General features: G+C 39.7%; 1 protein-coding gene across 1 annotated transcript; it reads left to right on the top strand.

Moving 5' to 3' along the window:
• The first annotated feature begins 8,448 nt into the window (after nucleotides 1–8,448).
• On the top strand, nucleotides 8,449–13,264 carry sox18 (SRY-box transcription factor 18). Its single transcript, XM_024292042.2, has 2 exons — nucleotides 8,449–10,680; nucleotides 11,418–13,264. Exons 1-2 carry the CDS (start codon nucleotides 10,275–10,277, stop codon nucleotides 12,779–12,781), a joined length of 1,770 nt encoding a protein of 589 aa, XP_024147810.1. The 5' UTR covers nucleotides 8,449–10,274; the 3' UTR covers nucleotides 12,782–13,264.
• The last annotated feature ends 4,591 nt before the right edge of the window (nucleotides 13,265–17,855 follow it).

Here is a 17,855-nt window from a genome sequence, read left to right as displayed (position 1 = left end):
TCATAAGGTTGATCAAAACCCAGCTTTGCCCGTAGGTCACTTTCCCAGAATGCATCACAACTTTATCTCCCGACCCTTGCTTCTGTCTTCCTGTGTGTCTGCGAGCAGCTCAAGTTCTCTGAAAAATCACCATTTCCTGATCGCCTGAGATGTGAAAGTGAAACAAAGTCTCTACAAATGCATCAAATACACAAAAATGATCATCTAAAGATTTAAAACAACGTTTGTCAAACGCTTTAAGCATAAAAATGAGTGGATTTAATACTTCAGCAAAGGAAGGCGTGTTGTGAGAATGAAGGCGTGAGAGTCAGAAAAAAGAGAAAGAAAATAACAGGGATCATGAGAACAAGAAGACAACAACAGAGACAAGAAAACAAGTGTTCATCTGGAGAACAGAGGCGTTTTGTTTGGTGGGAAAGGTTGTATATTGTCTTGCGGTGCGGCGATGCATTAATTAGAGGATAAGAAATGATAAGCTCCGTTGAAGGGCTATGAATAGACAGACAGAGAGGCAGACAGATAGCTGAGAGACCAACCGGATGCAAACTGTCTCTGTTTAACAGTTGTAGCCTAAAAGCTTCTTTTCAGAATATTGTAACTCCGTTTACGATTTAAACATGTTTTGAGAGCAAAAATTGACATAAAATGAATATTAGAAATGTGTTGAATCATTGAAAGTTGGAGTGACTTGTAAAGTATTCTTTCTAAGTTTGGTGGGAGCTGATTTTTTTGTGGCCCAGGCCACTTTTCTATAGTTCTATAACACTTTTCAACATTTCTTAACAATGTTGCAAAATCGCTTTTGGAAGAAAAAAAAAGAAAAAAAAAGGAGCATAAGTAACTGATATTGGCATCTAAAGGCTTCTGCTCGCTTATGCTTTTGTCACAACTGCCCTTATGGGTGGATAAGGGTTATCTGCGGGTGAAAAATGACCAAGTGTGTGAGGTACGCAGGAAATACCAAAGTCGTACATCACCAATTTATCATTTCCACTCAGCGGTATGACCAGACCAGTCCCCTCTTTGCCGATTTAGAATGGTCCATGCGATTCAAGTGAGCGTTTCCATTGAGCGTTTGACCATCATAGTGTATGTGGGGTGTAGACCGATGACGTAGCTGTCCGTCAAAACAGTGAGACTACAGCAAAAGAGAAGGTGCATCAGCTGATTCAGAAACGGACAGAGAATTAAAAAGAAAACCGCAGAGGACATTTATAATCCAGAGCAGGTGTTTATTATGGATGAAGCCGGCCTCTTCACTACAGAACAAAGAAGAAGAATTAAAAAAAAAAACTCTTTGTGTTGAGCAATACTCAAATGTTCTTCAATAAATGTTTTACAAAACCCAATCAGAAGTGTTTTTGATGAGTATGGATTGGTAATGGACTTTCTTCAGTTGGGTGGAGGTGAAGGGCTGGAGGTGTCTCCATATTCTCCAATTGATGTGTTACATCGTGTGACGACAGAAGCTCCACCTTAATGGGTCCATTCCATTTTCCACTGGACCTAAGACCAACGAAGGACCATAAATGGTTCTAGTGAGTCCTGCTTAACGGGTCCATTGTCATGTTAGCGAGGCGAAGCAGACCCAGATGCTGTAACCCGGAAGGATCGCGGAAGGCAGAGGTAGGTGGAGGTTTGAACTCCACCCACTATGTCACTATCAAACCAGCAGTCTGGTGCCCCGAGCTGAACACTTAGTAAAAGTAACTAGATAAAGTTTATCTTCATCCTTATTTAACTCAGTTATAAAAAACACTCCAATTCTCAAAAACGGCATAAAACGGATCATTTGAAAGTGTTTTGTTCTCCCCCGTCCCTCTGGATCAATGGAACATTCCAGTCAATAGCAAAGCAGCCAGCAGAGGATTCAATTTTCCCAAATTACTACTAATAATATCATAAATGTGTCCACTGTCCTGTTCCTTTAATGAAATTTATATGTTTGACCTTAATTATTTCCTTTTTACCCTCAAAATCATTGCATTGCGATTATTCTTGTTCAGTTTTGCACAGAAGTTTTTAAATTATTTCCGTTTTTAAATGCTCATCACAAAAAGGATTCTTGGCATTAATTCCGTCTACTAGCAGACAAATGAAGACGTTATTTGACATTTTAATCTGGATAAGGATTTTTTTTTTTTAAATAAAAAAAAAGGTTGTGTCTAGTCAGCACAAAATGAAACTTCATGTTTCAGTAAATTGCTGGTTCTCTACACAATCAGCAAACCCCAAATGACTCGCTCTGAACGTCCTCCAGTTGACATGCAATGGTTCAACTTTGTGTTATTTTAACATCTTTTTTAGAAAATGCTATCCACACATTTTAATTAAAATTTTCTTAACCTTGTAACAACTATATTTTCCTCAGGCCGTTTATGACTCCAAATTTTCCTACTTAGGTCTACATTTGTGGTCTGCTAGGATTAGTCCTCGTCTCTGTGGCAGTCTGCGGACTCTTTGAAGGAGCTCCAATGATGTTGATTTAACTGATGGATGTGTCTCAGATGCTGTTGAACGGACAGACAAGCACACTACCATTTCAGCATTTAAACGTCTGGCTGATGATGGTAAGAACTCTCCCTTTAATTCATTTTCTTTTCCACAAATATACCCTAAAATACTAACAAAACATGCAGATAATGAGCCTTCGGTTTAAGATAAAATATATATTACCACATTTTTAAGCAAGTTTAGTTTATAACCCAGTCAGGAATTAATTATTATACTTCTTTGGTAAAAATTTGAGTGTAAAATGAATTATAAAAATATTTTACATTTTGGAAAAAATAGAATAACTTATTTTGCAATTAAACATTTTATTTGTCATTCTTTTTCATATTCTGTTTTACAAAAACCTTTTTTAAAACCTTGGGAGCTCCCTCCTTTAGTCGCCATCTGTCCCCATCTAACCCTAACCACCCTAACTACCCTACTGTCCTTTTTCACTTCATCCAAGAACCTTTTTTTTTTTCCTTGTCTAAGACCTTGAAACTGATGGCTTAAGTTGTACTTATTTTCGGTTACATGTGATTCTGGAATTTAAAAATCTATTTAAAAAAAAAAAGGTTCTAACTCACATCTAATGCTATATGGTTACATTCACTTTAAATGTCTTGTAATATTAACAATAATAATAATAATTTATTGTAAAGTTTACAGTCCCTTAACTGTAAAAATAAATCAATCTTAGTTTGTGAGGATTTGTTTTACAACATTATAAGGTGTTGAAAACACTCCACTGAACATCAGGTATTTGGTGTTTTTAACATGTTCTTGTAGCATCTCTCTCATGATGGGGACATATATGAAATAATTTAAGATTAAAACTGCATTTTTGAATATTTCTTTATTAAAATCATGATGGATCAGGTACAGAAAAAAATAAGAGGATCTGATGGCAGACAAGATAGTGGCTGAAAATCATTAGTGAAGAAAAAACACTCTGTTGTTTGCGCTTTTAGGCATTTAGGCTAAAATCTTATTGGTTTCGCTACGGCATCCTTACACTTCACTGTCATGCTCATGCAAAGCTCCCTCTGGTGGACATTACTGGTATTATTTTAAGAAACTGATTAAAAGCTAAAAAAAAAACCAAAACAAAAAAAAAAAACAAAGGACGAGTAATGGTTCGTGAGTTGAAATATAGTTCGCCAAACCAATATTTTGTCCCAAATATTGGGTTTATGTTCTGGTCTAGGACTTCCTTCCACCAAATGATTTTCAGCTGCCATCTTTTCTGCCACCAGGTCCCACTCAACAAAAAGTCACGGTTTGAAAAAGCTTGGGTTTGTGAAGCAGCAACTATCATTGGCTCCAATTCTAAATTCTCCACTCTCAGACAGATACTTATTTTTCAGAGACAGTGCCCATTAAAAGCATAAGATTCAATGAGCCAGAATTAGCCCACAGCTATTTTTCATCTGATAGATCCATGTAGGTCTTCATTTTTCTCATCTGAGCTGCCATCTGGCTCAAACCTGTACGGCTATTACAAAACTAAGTCTCAGGTTCACAAAAAGAGTCTTTAATAACAACAAAAATCACCTCAAGAGAGGGCAAACTAAAGGAGCTACAAAAAATAAGTAAGCTAGAAAAGCCCAAGAGCACAGAGGAAAACATACAAGATGAACCAACACTGAGGGCAGAAAGCAGTCAACTTAAATAGGGAGCAGCCTAATCAGGTGAGTGCAGACAGCTGTGCGTGCAACAGATCACAGGGAGGACCCACAGACTGCCTGCACAGAAAGAAAAGGTGAAACCAAACCAAACACACAGAACATAACATTTTCACCAGTTTTAACAAAAGCTCTTTATAACGTCTTCAACTCGTTAAATCATATATACTGTAACTCCTTTACTGTACTCTTTGCATTGGCTCACAGTTCAATTTGGAGTTAATTTTAAAATTTTACTCCTAGTTTTTAAAAGCGACTGGATAGCTCAGTTTGCTATTTGCAGGACTGGCACATGAGGAATAGGTTGGATTCTTAGGGGCTTGATGAGCTTAATCTAGTGTGAGTTCTTACCCTTCAAGAGGGCCCTAATTTTGAGTTTCCCTGTACCAGTCCCCAGCCCGGATATATACAAGGTTGGGTCATTGATTATTAACATAATATAATATTTTATAACTCTTTAAAAGGCAATAAAGTAAGTAAGCCAAAAACACAGACAGAAAATGTTAAAAATGAATGGCAACATTGGGTCCAGAACCAGGAACCTCTTTTGGGTGTCAGCTCTGTTCTCAGCTCTACTCTCAGTCCTCTCACCCATCAGACTGAAAATTGTGTCAGATTATTGGAGGGAACAAACTGTCATTCAATTTAAGCAACCAAATGTGTCCAATCTGAATACACCCTAATGTAGCAATGGAATTTAATCAAATACATCAGGGGTGTTAAACTCAATCGCACAAGGGGCCAAATTCCAAAACACACCTTAGGTCGCGGGCCGAACAGGATAAACATTTGTTGAACACTCTAAAATGAAATTTTAAAATATTTGAAATTGCAAATTTTTAACATAACTATGAACAATAAAAATGCAGAACTATTATTCCAGAATAAATCAAATTAAACCTTAAATAATTTGTCAAAATTGTACAAGTTAGAAATAAACTGGTCATCAATTACAATAAAATAAAATTGTCTGGAGGGCCGGATATAATTACAAGGGGGGCCGGATCTGGCCCCTGGGCCTTGACTTTGACATGTGAAATACATGCAATAATCTTAACACTAAAAAAAATGTCATATACTTTTTAAAATATCTTCTTAATAATTGCTGTCCCAGGAAACCAATCTTCTTCCACCTGGTGATGAATTGCGTAATTTTCAAAAACTACCATTGTCTTGCTTCTTGTGCCTCTGTGGTTTCAGAATTTTCACATACGTTTTTTTTTTTCTTGAATCGTTTGTCATCTTGAATTGAGTAAGTTCCTTTACCTGCATGTCTACACTCTAGACTACAATCACACCCACTGGAACAGACTTCACTTTGCTCCCTCTGCATCTTTAGACAAAAACCTCCGAAAACCAAGATCATGAGGTCATGCTCAACATTCCTGGGTTGCAGAAAAAAACGGATCACAATAACTTGAGGTGAATTAAAAAAGGTTTGATTAAATATTTTATTTGTATTCTGTAAAAACCCATGTCCACAAGTCCGCAGCCTATAAATGTGAGAACATGTTTGGTTGTTTGTTTCATAAATTGTGTGTGTGTGTTAGGGGGTGATAAAGGTGGGGGATTCCCGCAGTGACCAGCGTTAATGGTGTGTATGTGTGGGTCTCCCATCAATCATCACACACATTTCCCTCCTTCAGCGCGTTCCAAAATAGAACGTTGTGTGAACATGACCTCTCCCACACATAAACACACGTTTGTGCTCACACACACCAGTAAACACACCCATTACGATGCCATTGTGTCTTGGCTCCTCGTCCAGAATGTGCGCGCGTTTGTTTGCGCTCGTGTGTGCGTGTGTTTGTTATCAGAAGTTGTAAGGAAAAATGTCCCTCCTGCCATGTCCTCCTCCTTTCTCTGTCTCTCTTTTCTTTTTCGCCACAAAGTCTGCAGTCGCTGCCAAATTTCCTCTGTGGCAAAGGTGTGGTGCTGCGCCGCTGTCCCGCGCAAACACACACATTCCACTTGTTTTGTTATGGAGACTTTAGAGAACTGGACAGTGTTGTGTGACTGCTGACCAGGATGAAACCCAGTGTGTTACCTGAAACACCGACAGAAACATAACAGATGAGCTGGAGGTGAAGAATGCATTAATAGTAGGTGATGTCATGTTTCCTTTCCTCCATTATTCCCAGTATTGGAACACCTCGGATTCCGCTGACATGTATCATTTACTGCAAACCAAAGCATAAAAGAAGGGTCACTCTTTACAGTATTTCTAATGGAGATGCTTGTTGGGGTTTTTCTTAGAGACACTGACTTCCTGATGGAAAATAAAATATTAAATAAAAATAAAAAACGATAAAGTAAAATAAAAATGGCATTTTTTTCCTGTTTGATATGTTGAGGAACTGTAAAAAATGAGCTGTTGTGTTGGCATTTCTCCTTTCATTGTATGCTCAAATACTGGTTGTACGCACAACACCCCCTTTGAAAACCTCAAAACTAAAATAATAATAATAATAATAATAGGTGCATAGAAAAAAAGGGGCTGACTAGAGCTGTCTGTTATTTCAGCTAATATCTCAAACATGTACTTTTCAATGCAAAAATATGAAAACGACTGCTCCACATTGAATTTAAAAATCATTATTCTAATGTTAAGATGTTAAAATAAGCTGTATCTTGATTGAAGTGCTACTCTGATGAAAAGTCATGTTCTTGTGGCATTTTTATGACAATGGAGAATATGTTTAGAGAAAATTAAGCTCAAAATTGCATTTTTGAGTATTTTTTTATTCAAATTGTCAATCAGGAGCAGAAAAAAATGGTGTTTGAAAAAGAGTTTAGCTCTGATGAAGAACATGCAGTATGGTGGGCAGGCCACAAGCTCTCTGGTCCGTTCCATTCCAATTTATCCAGTAGCAGACAGATACATCCATGAACATCTTTGTTGTCCTCGTCTGAGATGACATCTGGACCAAAACTGTATGGATATCTCTTATATTTTTTGCTATTTATGTTGCTTTGCTAATGTTATCTTGGAGTTATTGTGATTAGCTGTAAGCTAATAGAGAAGAGTATAAAATAAAGGATTTTGGTTATGGGTGACGGGAAGTGGGGGTGGGCTTCCTCAGTGTCAGCAGTCTCGCCCACAACTCAGGGGTGAATTTCTAATGAACTCCTGCTGCACTTTGCCCCATCCAAATGTGCAGTCTGGATCCAAATTTCAGCTCAGATGAGGAAAATGAAGATGTTAATGGATCTATTCGTGTACAAGTGGATGATTTAGGATTGGATCAGAGAAGGGAGACTTTGGCCCACCCGTGGCAATTGCTCAAAAACCTGAACTTTTTCAAACTGCGGGTTATTATCTCTCTCGGATCCAACAGGATTTGAATAAAGAAATACTCAGAAACACAGTTTTTCTCAGGAGACAGCACTCTGGTCTCCAGCTGGAGCCATCTCCAGAGCACTGACTGCACTACATCTCCCAGCAACCCCAGTGCACAGTCCTAGATGTTGCTCAGCTGTCTCTCATTTGCCAATCACCAACAGGACACTTAAGTATTGCACAGAGCCTCACTCAGTGCGAAGTATTGTTTGTGGCACTCTGCCACACTGAGCATTTCTATCTGGACCTGATCTTCTATTTCTAACCCTGCTTTATCTCGGATTGCCTGCTGCCTGCCCTGACCCTCGCCTGGACTCTGACAACTCTAGTCTCTTCTTGGATGATCCCATGCTAGTGACTGATCTCTGCCTGTCTGACTCTGATTTAGCTTTGTGGACTTTTAGCTGTCCTTGGCTCATGTCTGAAGAAATAAACCTGCTGCATGTAGAACCAGGTGTCTGCCTGACATTTTGGCCCAAACCGAATTCTTCCCTTCTCCCTATCCCAACTTTCGAAGGTGCATTTTTAGTGCAAGTGTTCATTGTAGCGGGTCTTTAATGGATTTGTGTGTAGACTTTCTGTTTCTGTGTATTTATAAATGTATTTTTTAAATAAATGGGTTGTTAAAGATGTTTAGAAATTGTGATGGTTGTGTTTATGTATGTGGACTTTTTTTGTTCCATGTGGGACACATTTTACTAAATCTCTATAGCATAAAAGCTTCACAAATAAAAAAGAATTTAATAAGTGATGATAAATGACGTATTTCTTAGCAATGAACCGGAGGAAGACCCAACACATTTGTCTTCTGAATAGCAGTGGGTTTACAAGGACTGCAACACTGTGCACATCTGGAATTCTAAGTTTATTTCTCTGGAAATGTTTAGAAGTTTTGCTAATTGTGCATATCCAGACTTGTGTTCAACTGAATCTCTCTCCTCTTTAGCGGCGACTGTCAACTATCTGATTTCCCAACTGTTTTCTCCTCTTCCACCAAGACTTTAGTCAGTATTTTTAGCATTTGCATGCTTCTTTGAGGGCTAATCATTTTGACCTTAACTGCAGAAACTTTCTGCTTATCGCTGACTATAAATACTGTCATAAAAACACAGCGACACAGACAGACAATCGCAGCGCGCCTGAGACAACAGCGGTGCAAGGGGGGGGCAGTTCCTGGTTGGTCGAGCAGGAGGCTCCGAGACGCCACAGGAGCCTCCCATGGAGCTGGGCGTGGGGAGGAAAGAGTGTGTGTCTGAGTGTGTGTAGGGGTCAATATAATGTGGTAGATAGAGGGGGACATGTCCTTGGCAGGCAGAATTACTCACATGTAGCATTTATTTTAAGATCGGGTTTTGGTTGGATACAGCAAAAAAAATGCAAAATCTAAACAGTTTTTGAAAAAAAGATGGCCATCAAGCTACATGCGTATTTTCTATTTAAGTGTATGTCCATACACTTTCACACATTTAGCCTGGAATACAAAAATAAGTCTGCACTTTTCCATTTTTTAGTTCCTAATTTTTAACAAAAACCCAAAACTGAATAAACAAAACATGAAAATGAATAAATAAATTTTTAATGAAGATGCAAAGAGACTTATTTGTAGTGGACTGATATTATTTTGAACTGTTCCACCACACGCTATAATCTGCTTATATCATCATCAAGCATCAATGCACCCCACAAAAATCTGTCGTTAGGCCACTCTTTGTCCCCCGCTCCCATCACCCCCACCCGTGACCCTGTCAGAATCTGACGGTTCTCCCCCCTCACTTGGTGGGTTTTCGCGGATTTCAGCCTCCGCGCCCGGGCCTGAAGCCCCGTCGTCTGCCCGTTCCTGTGCAGTGCTGTAGAAATCTTTGCTGTTACTTAACATATCATCATGTTTTGTCTCTCATTTGTTCACGGAGTTAATTATAAATGTGTCATCTGCCGGTTTGTGTCGTCTGTGTGCGCTTTCATGTATGTGGGTGTGTGTGAGACGCTCCAGTCTCAGTTGGACAAAAACAATGGAACCTCTCTGATTACATCTCCCTGTACAGGCGGACGGGGTGTGTGTGTGTGTGTGTTGTGTGTTAAAGCCTCACGGGGGAGGAAGGGGTGGCAGTTGCAAGGGAGAAAAGAGGGGGAGGCAAAGTTTTGAACTCCCCTTCTTTCACGGTGTCGCGCGCGCTCTCGTTCCGTCCCTCCTGCCGCCATCCGACACCTCATTGGATGAATCCCCGGCTATATTTGTAGCTGATTGGTCAGGGCGTGGTATATATACGCGGCGTGGGTCGGTTAAATCTGGCCACAACTTTAAAAACTTTCAAACAAGGTTGACAGGCAGAGACAGTGTGTCGGAGGGCCTGACTGACAGAGGGAAACCACGCTCTGGACAAACCGCTGCACCGCACACTCCAAACAAGAACTGTTGTTTTTGAGGAAAAAAAAAGACCTTGGACGACAGAAAGAGGCAGAGTCACTGTGGAGATTTTTTTCCTTTTCTTTTTTTTTTTTTTTGTTGCAGAAGGAATATTCTGCACCACTGCTTGTTTGTTTTCTCTTTCTTTGTCCTACTCTCCCTCCTCTGTGATCTCCATGCTTTGCTTTGGGATTTGTGCTCCAAATCCATCCAATTCTTCTCCTGATCCATCACACTTTTGCCATCTGAACCGTTTTGAGTTACATTTTTGTTCCAGAGGTTTGCAACCAAACAAGCTGAGACAGACGTTTGCAGAATTGGACTAAGAGTTAATTCCAAGCCTGGTTCTGGAATGAATTTAGCAGAGCCCAGCTTGCGCAGAGAGACTCCCCTGCATCCCAGCCAGGTGCCTCTCGGAGGCCCCTGGACGTCGGAGAGTCTGAGTCCTGCCTCCGACTCAGAAGCGGGTTTTGAGCAGAACCTCTCCGAAGACTGCGGCTCCACTGATGCTCTCGGAGCGGAGACCATGAGGAGAGCAGATCCCAGGATGGCTTCAGCGACGAGCTCCGGGGGGCAGAGTACGGATCTGATCCAGGCGGGAGGGATGTCGCCCGAACCGAGTGATGGGAAAAATCCAGGGGGTGAGCAGAGGATTCGCAGGCCCATGAATGCGTTTATGGTCTGGGCAAAAGATGAGAGGAAGCGGCTGGCGTTGCAGAACCCTGACCTGCACAACGCTGTGCTCAGCAAGATGCTCGGTAAGACAGACAAGCACCTGACAACAGAAAACTAAACCTGCTTGGTTCAGTCGCCACATTAAATCAGTAAAAATCACTGAAGATTATTTATGTGTAAACATTTTAAGATAAATAACATGTTTGTTTTTTTTTTGCTTTGACCACTTACATGCAAAACATTTGCAACATAGTCTGATTGTAATAAAAAACGCATATTTGGAGTAAATCTGGAAACAACATCATTGATCTTACAACAACATTCATCTTACCGAAGGACAGAACTGAGTATTGGCTCCAAGTGAATTACAATAACCTGATACCTGCTCTTCTGTGTGTATAAAACAAAAGGATTGATGGTCTCAGATAATTTCTTTTAAATCTTTTATTTCTAAACATGCCTGCATGTCTCACATCAACACAAAGAGCTGCTTAGTGCTGCCACACCGGACAGCTGGAGCTCATCTGTAAGCTTGGGCTTTTCAGAGCCATCCAAATTCAAACCAGAAGGTCTCTGGGAGATGGTTTGTTTTGCAGATCTCAAAGTTGCTGGCATTTCAAACCACAAGACAAACTGTGAATGTATGAACTTTATACAGAGAATAAATAATGCAAAATAGGAGCCAAAATGTTCAAGTCTCTGAAATCTGAAAGTCCCCATGAGGGGAGGTTTTGTATGTGATATAAAAGTCAAACATTCATGTCTAATCGAACGAAATGAATACTTCTCAGTCTAAAGTTAAGTTCTGAATGTCCTCCAGGTCAGTCGTGGAAGGCTTTGAGTGCCACGGACAAGCGGCCGTTTGTGGAGGAAGCAGAGCGTCTCCGTGTCCAGCACCTTCAAGACCATCCCAACTACAAATACAGGCCTCGCCGCAAAAAGACCACCAAAAAGCTGAAAAGGGTCGAGCCAGGGCTCTTGCTGCACACTTTAACCCAAGGAGGGGGCCAAGGCCTCGGCTTAGGACCTGGCGTCAGCCCCATGGGGGCTGAGGGTGTTTCTACAGCTTCTGCTTATGGACATCCAAGCTCTCATCCCCATCATCACCACATCAACCTGCATCCATCTGTGGGACACTTCAGGGACCTCCAGGCTCCAGAGCTGGAGAGCTATGGCCTGCCCACTCCAGAGATGTCCCCGCTGGATGTTCTGGAGGATGGAGCAGGGGAGCCTGTGTTTTTCCCCCAACATGTTCAAGAAGAAGCAGCGATGGGAGGTTGGGGTGGCTACCACCACAACCCCAGCCACCACCATCATCATCACAACCAGCAGTACGGCCATCTCTACAGCAACCACAGTCACCACAACTCCATGCACGGGCAGGGTTGTGGAATGAGTGTCAGTGCTGGTTTAAGTAACAGTTTAAATCCTAGTCTGAGTTCAGGAAGAAGTTCCAAACTTGATTCTAGATTAAACTCCATTGAATCAAACATGGCTTCCAGCATGAGCTCTGTTGCTCTGGTCATTCCCAAGTTAAATCTAACCCATTCCTCAGTCCATCAAGTTCCCGTTAAGAGTCCTGTGAAGGGTCAGCCTTCTCCTGACTCTTCTTTACCTATATCCTATCCCCATTCTTCCATCAGCCTTCCTGAGCCAGTGAAATGCCTACAAACAACCCTGAACACAGCCCCCGTTAGCTTTTACAGCCCAATGTATGGGACCAGCACACCAAATTCCTCTCAGTTCAGTTCCTCTCAGCTGGGGCAGCTTTCACCTCCACCTGAAACGTCTCCCGCTTCCTGCTTGTCCTCCTGTGTCCCATCGTCTACGTTTCTACATTCTGTGCAGTTAGACCACTCCAGTGTTGAGGCCTCTGGCCACATGGGGTCTTCTGCTGAGTTCTGGTCTGAGGTGGACAGGCATGAATTCAACCAGTATGTAAACGTAGGAAGGAACCAAGAGGAAGCCTATGGACCCCGTGGAAGTGGGTCAAAAGTCCAGGGCAGCTGCGCTGGCAGCGGCATAGCCAGCAGCAGTAATAACATTGTCAGTAACATAATTAACAGGGATGTCAGTAGTATTACGAGCGGAGCTGGTGGTTGTGATAATGGGAGTAGCCCTCTCATATCTGCACTTTCTGATGCCAGCAGTGCAGTCTATTACAGTGCCTGTATAACTGGATGAGTGCATCATCTCCCACATAGTCTGTACCTCTGACTATGTGAAAATAAACTGGTGTGACATAACAAGAAGGAAAAAAAAAGTGTTTTGCTCAAGTCATTGTCAGTTCAGATTTGTTTGTCTTAAGTCCATGAGTCACAATTGTAAAAGTTTACTTTTTTAAAGGAAAACACATTTGAAGAAGTTGTTCTAAGAGACATTTTTTTAAAAGCATTTACAGTATTTTCCGCAATATAGGGTGAACCGGATTATAAGACTGTGACAATGAAGGTTTTTTTGTTGTTTGTTATAAATAAGGCATGTTTAACTATAAAACATTAAAAAGAGTCAGAGAAAAGTCCATCAGTCAGTCAGACTTTATAAAATGCGTTCACGGTAATTCAAGATCTTGTTCGTAACACGCTACACATCAGCCATGTTAGCTGATTCACAATAACTATAGTTCCCAACTTTGTTTGTGACACATCAAAAAAAAACAAAAAAAAACAGACTTATACCTCTAAAACAAACGTTGCTGTGAATACGCCAACTCCCAACCTTGTTAGTAATACTTACAAAAAAACCTCCAATAGCGCTACACTTTAGCCACGTTAGCATATTTACAAAAATTTTAGCTTTCGACTCCACCCTGTTTGAAAAAGCACAACAAGAATTCATCCATAAATATGGCATTACTGATTCTAAGACACCCTGACATTTTAGAAAATAATCAATACTTTTAAGTGTGCCTCATAGTGTGGAAAATAAGGTAATAAAATTATATTTATGCTATAACACATAATTTTGGTTAGCAAAGTTTTGCTATAGTGCCAACATTTAGATAGCTAAGAGAAATACTTAACAAAAAACTTCTTAATTTGACTTTTTAAACCAACATGAACACTTAACAAGTTACTTGTTTTCCAATGAGGTTTAACGTATATGTCCAAAACAGACAGCAGCTGAATATAAACATATTCAAAAATAATTCTTAACAACATACAAGTGTTAGCTGTCAATTAAATGAGACTTTAACAGAGGCGGCGACCCATCCATCCATCCATCTTCTTGACCGCTTCCTCCCTTTCGGGGTCGCGGGGGTGCCGGAGCCCATCCCAGCCACTGATGGGCGAAGGCGGGGTACACCCTGGACAGGTCGCCAGTCTGTCGCAGGGCCTCAATCACACACACATTCACTCCCACATCCACACCTAGGGACAATTTAGAGTCACCAATTAACCCATGAGGCATGTTTTTGGACGGTGGGAGGAAGCCGGAGTCCCCGGTGAAAACCCACGCATGCACAGGGAGAACATGCAAACTCCACACAGAAAGGTCCCAGCCGGGAGTCGAACCGGGGCCTTCTCGCTGTGAGGCGAGAGCGCTAACCACTTGCGCCACCGTGCAGCCCCGAGGCGGCGACCATGGTTTGGAAATGCTGATGTGAAGATATATATATTTCAGCATTCTAATAAATAAGAACATCTTTCCAAAATAAGTAACTTTAAAAATTATTTTATATTTTCTGTCATTTTTCTTTAGGCCAGTTTTGTTAGTATGAGGTCTATGTGGAAAAAAAAAATAAAAGTTTTGGTTTTTGTAAGTACAGTTTCATATTTCTGACTCCAGAATTAATTTATAGTTTAACAATTAGAATTAGATTATAATGTTTACATTTTATGACAGACAATGGACTCTAAAAAATGATGAGGAATAAATAATTTCTTTATTTGCACTGTGTGTACACTGTCAGGAAACGTATACTATAAATCTCCTTCACTACCAGCTGGTATTGTTTGTGACATATCATAGGGGCCAGACGGATCTCTGCAAAAGTTTGTTTAGATGAATTCATCTCGGGAACATGAAACACAAACCGTGAAATAAGAGGGAGAAGGCCCTCAGATGGAGGGACTGGATCCAGCCTCTGCATGTTTCTGAAGTGTTGCCGGGAAAGCCTTGGCCACTAACCCAGAACAGACCACTGATGTCTCCCACAAACTATCGGGATGTTTTACAAGCCGGGGTGGGTTTTCTTTAACAGTGATACATGCCGTTCCATCTGTAGCTCATTTCATGGTGGGGCATCATTCCAAAATAATTCACAAAAGGGCACCAGTAAAAAGTTGCTTTGGTCTCTGACCAACAAAGCCATTCAGAGATGATTTTTTTTTCTATCACCACAGAACATTTTTGGTCTAACAAACATATCACTTGTTTAAGTTAAATGTAATTTTACTAATTTAAAGGCTTTGCCCGACAAACAACAGAAGCTCAGGTTTTTCTTCTGGAATAAGTTCAGTATTCCAGACCACGGAAATGGGATCTCTGTTTGCCATACTTTTAATTACCCTTTAACACCAGAGCTCCAGTGTTTATGTTCTTTGATTTAATGTGACTTTTCAACCATTAACTTTTAGAATCTACTGAAATTATGTTGATTGCATTAACAGTTGAAAAGTTAAAATTTGTTAAAGATTTTGTGTTTAAGCGTCACAGGCGACGCCTCAGGTGTTAAAGGGTTACGCCTGGTTCACACTGGACGCAGAAGCGCCTCGGAACGGAGGCGGCTTTCATTCAGTGCCCTGGTTAATCTATAGTGTGATTAACACCAGGCGCGGAGCGCCGCGGTCCTCCGCGGAAGGTTTGTGCCGAATCGTTTTGGCATCTGGCCTGTTTTGTGTGCGATCCACATCAATTCTGGCAGGAAGTTACATCAAGATACATGAAAAATCTAGTTTATTTTCAAAATATAACAAATTTTTCACAATAAAACACAGCAATTGACAAACTTGATCATTTTTTGTATTTAAACAGACTGTAGAGATGAAAATAAACACACAATTACATTTATTGGTTATTAACTTACCCATGATAACAAAAAAAAGCATTGTCGCAGACTGTCGCAGAAAAATAAATGCAGGAGAGAGCGGATACCGCGCGCACCCTGCTCCGCGCCGCTTCCGCATCCAGTATGAACCTAGCGTTAGACTCCAGTCAACTTGTTATAAATGAGCAGACGGACACTCTGACTTGTTTATCGATTTTTGAAAAAAGTATGCAACCTATTATTGTAAATATAGATATATATTTCTAGGCAGAGAAATTTAGACTATGAAACGTTCTCTTTGCACTGAAGTATTAGACTAAAAAGAAAACTACTTATCTAAAATCAACTGTTTATCATTATACATGTTTTTTTATTGTACAGAATGAACTGTTTTGTTTTGTCCATCTTAAAGTGTTTCATTTGCCAATTTCTGTTAGAGCAAGGCAAATATATTGTTCTTATACTTTGGTTGTAATCACAGTTCTGGACCTCAAAGCCAGTAAAAGTGTAGTTTATTTTAAAGACTCGCTCCGATGAAAACCATGTTTTTTGTTGTTTTTAACATATTCTTGTAGCATTTATGATGATGGAGGACATATATAAAGAAATTTATGCCCAAAATTGCATTTCTGAGTATTTCTTTATTTAAATTGTTGGGAATCAGGAGCATTTAAAAAATATATGTTTATAAAATTAACATATTTTTGACAGAAAATATGGTGGCTTGCTACAAGCTTCCACAATTCAGACAAATTTCTAGTGCCAGTAACTATGTCCTAAAAAAACACTTTTTTTGTTTGTTCTTTTAACTAAAAACAGCACAATCAAAATGGATCAAAAATGATTGGAGTGGATCTTTAAGCTCAGGATTCAGAGGAACAGCCCCCTTCACCAGCATCATGTTTACCTGTCATTTTGATATACTTTGTTTTAAATCATGCGTAAGCAGATGTATGGAGCTTGTTATGTTGTAGCATTGTGTCTCTATGGATGAACTATTTTACCTAAAAACTGCAAAAGTCTTTTAATAAGTTATGGACGTTTTCAAACAAATGAATATTTAGGTTGTTATTGTAAATAAGAACATGTTCTTTATAGGTCACCTGGTTAAAAAAAAGAGCTGTTTAAAAAAATAAAGTTGAAAATCACAATAGAAAATTCTCTTTGTGTTATTTTTATTTTTTGTCCCAAACTTTTTTTTTGTCAATTCATCAGTTAACATACATTTGATATCTGTGCTATTTTTGTGTGGGCATATTCACACAAAATAATTACACACACTTACAAATTTCAGTCCCAAGGCAGAAATTGTAATTACTCGAACCATTTTGGCGGTTTGTTTTCTGATTGGAAACCCACAGGGTGTTCTCCATCCTGTATTTATTTTGTGGACATTGAAAGAAGAACAGCGCAGCTTCCTTCAAACATTGGCCTTGCGTCTGTTTCACATTAAACTACAGTAGAGCTGCTGTTTCGTTGCCTTCACAGTATGAAACTGCTGTGCAAAATTAAATACCTAGAACTTTTAGATTTACCAATCCATTCTCAACTTATAAAAAAGCAACTGCAGATTTTTTTCAAATTGAAAGGAGCTTCGAAGGAACAGAATTCAAAAAATAGTGGAGCATATGACATTCTTTACAGTTTACACCCAACATTTCACTCCCAATTATAATTTATAGTGAGACACAAAGACTTCAGAGACTAAGGCGTTTTTTTTTTTTTTTTGTTTTTTTTTGGGTCGAGCAATAACTCCAGGGCTTTTGGTAATAATTATCTGGCGAGGAGAAAAACACCCAGGATTTTGGGATTAAATCAAAGGACGTTTTCTCAGCGGTCATTCAGGGACAAATTCAAGGGGGGATTTCCCAAGATGTGAGTTCCTTTGATATTTTCAATGTTTTCTGACAGGAATCATGTTCAGAGTTTTATTATAACATTTTTTGTGTGGTGTTTGATAAATGTGGCCTTGCTGTTTATTTTTTTTTACAATTGGTTGCTTTATTTTATAAAATAAATGCTTTCATTAGATTACATTTATTTTCTGAGTCTCAACATTTTGGTCGAATCATTTTTTTCGTTCAGCTAAGCTAACATGATAACTTGCTTAGGGAATATTCAAGCTTACAGACAGATTAGTTTACATTTTTACAAAAAAAACAGACAATATTAAATGAGTTTTGCTGTTAGCAAACACTTTAGTTGGAAGATTTTTTATGATACTAGCCAGTTTGGGTCCAATGCTCATGCCAGGTCTTTAGAATTCTC

The sequence above is a fragment of the Oryzias melastigma genome, linkage group LG7 (genome assembly GCF_002922805.2).
Source record: "Oryzias melastigma strain HK-1 linkage group LG7, ASM292280v2, whole genome shotgun sequence".
NCBI lineage: Eukaryota > Metazoa > Chordata > Actinopteri > Beloniformes > Adrianichthyidae > Oryzias > Oryzias melastigma.
Note: the sequence above shows the minus strand (reverse complement) of the source record. Positions and strands in the feature narration are given on the sequence as shown.

Excerpts from the sequence above, each read along its gene's own strand:
- sox18 (XM_024292042.2), top strand. The coding sequence starts at position 10,275 with ATGAATTTAGCAGAGCCCAGCTTGCGCAGAGAGACTCCCCTGCATCCC. Across the intron at positions 10,681-11,417 it reads TGTGCTCAGCAAGATGCTCG|GTCAGTCGTGGAAGGCTTTG; the intron begins GTAAGACAGACA and ends AATGTCCTCCAG.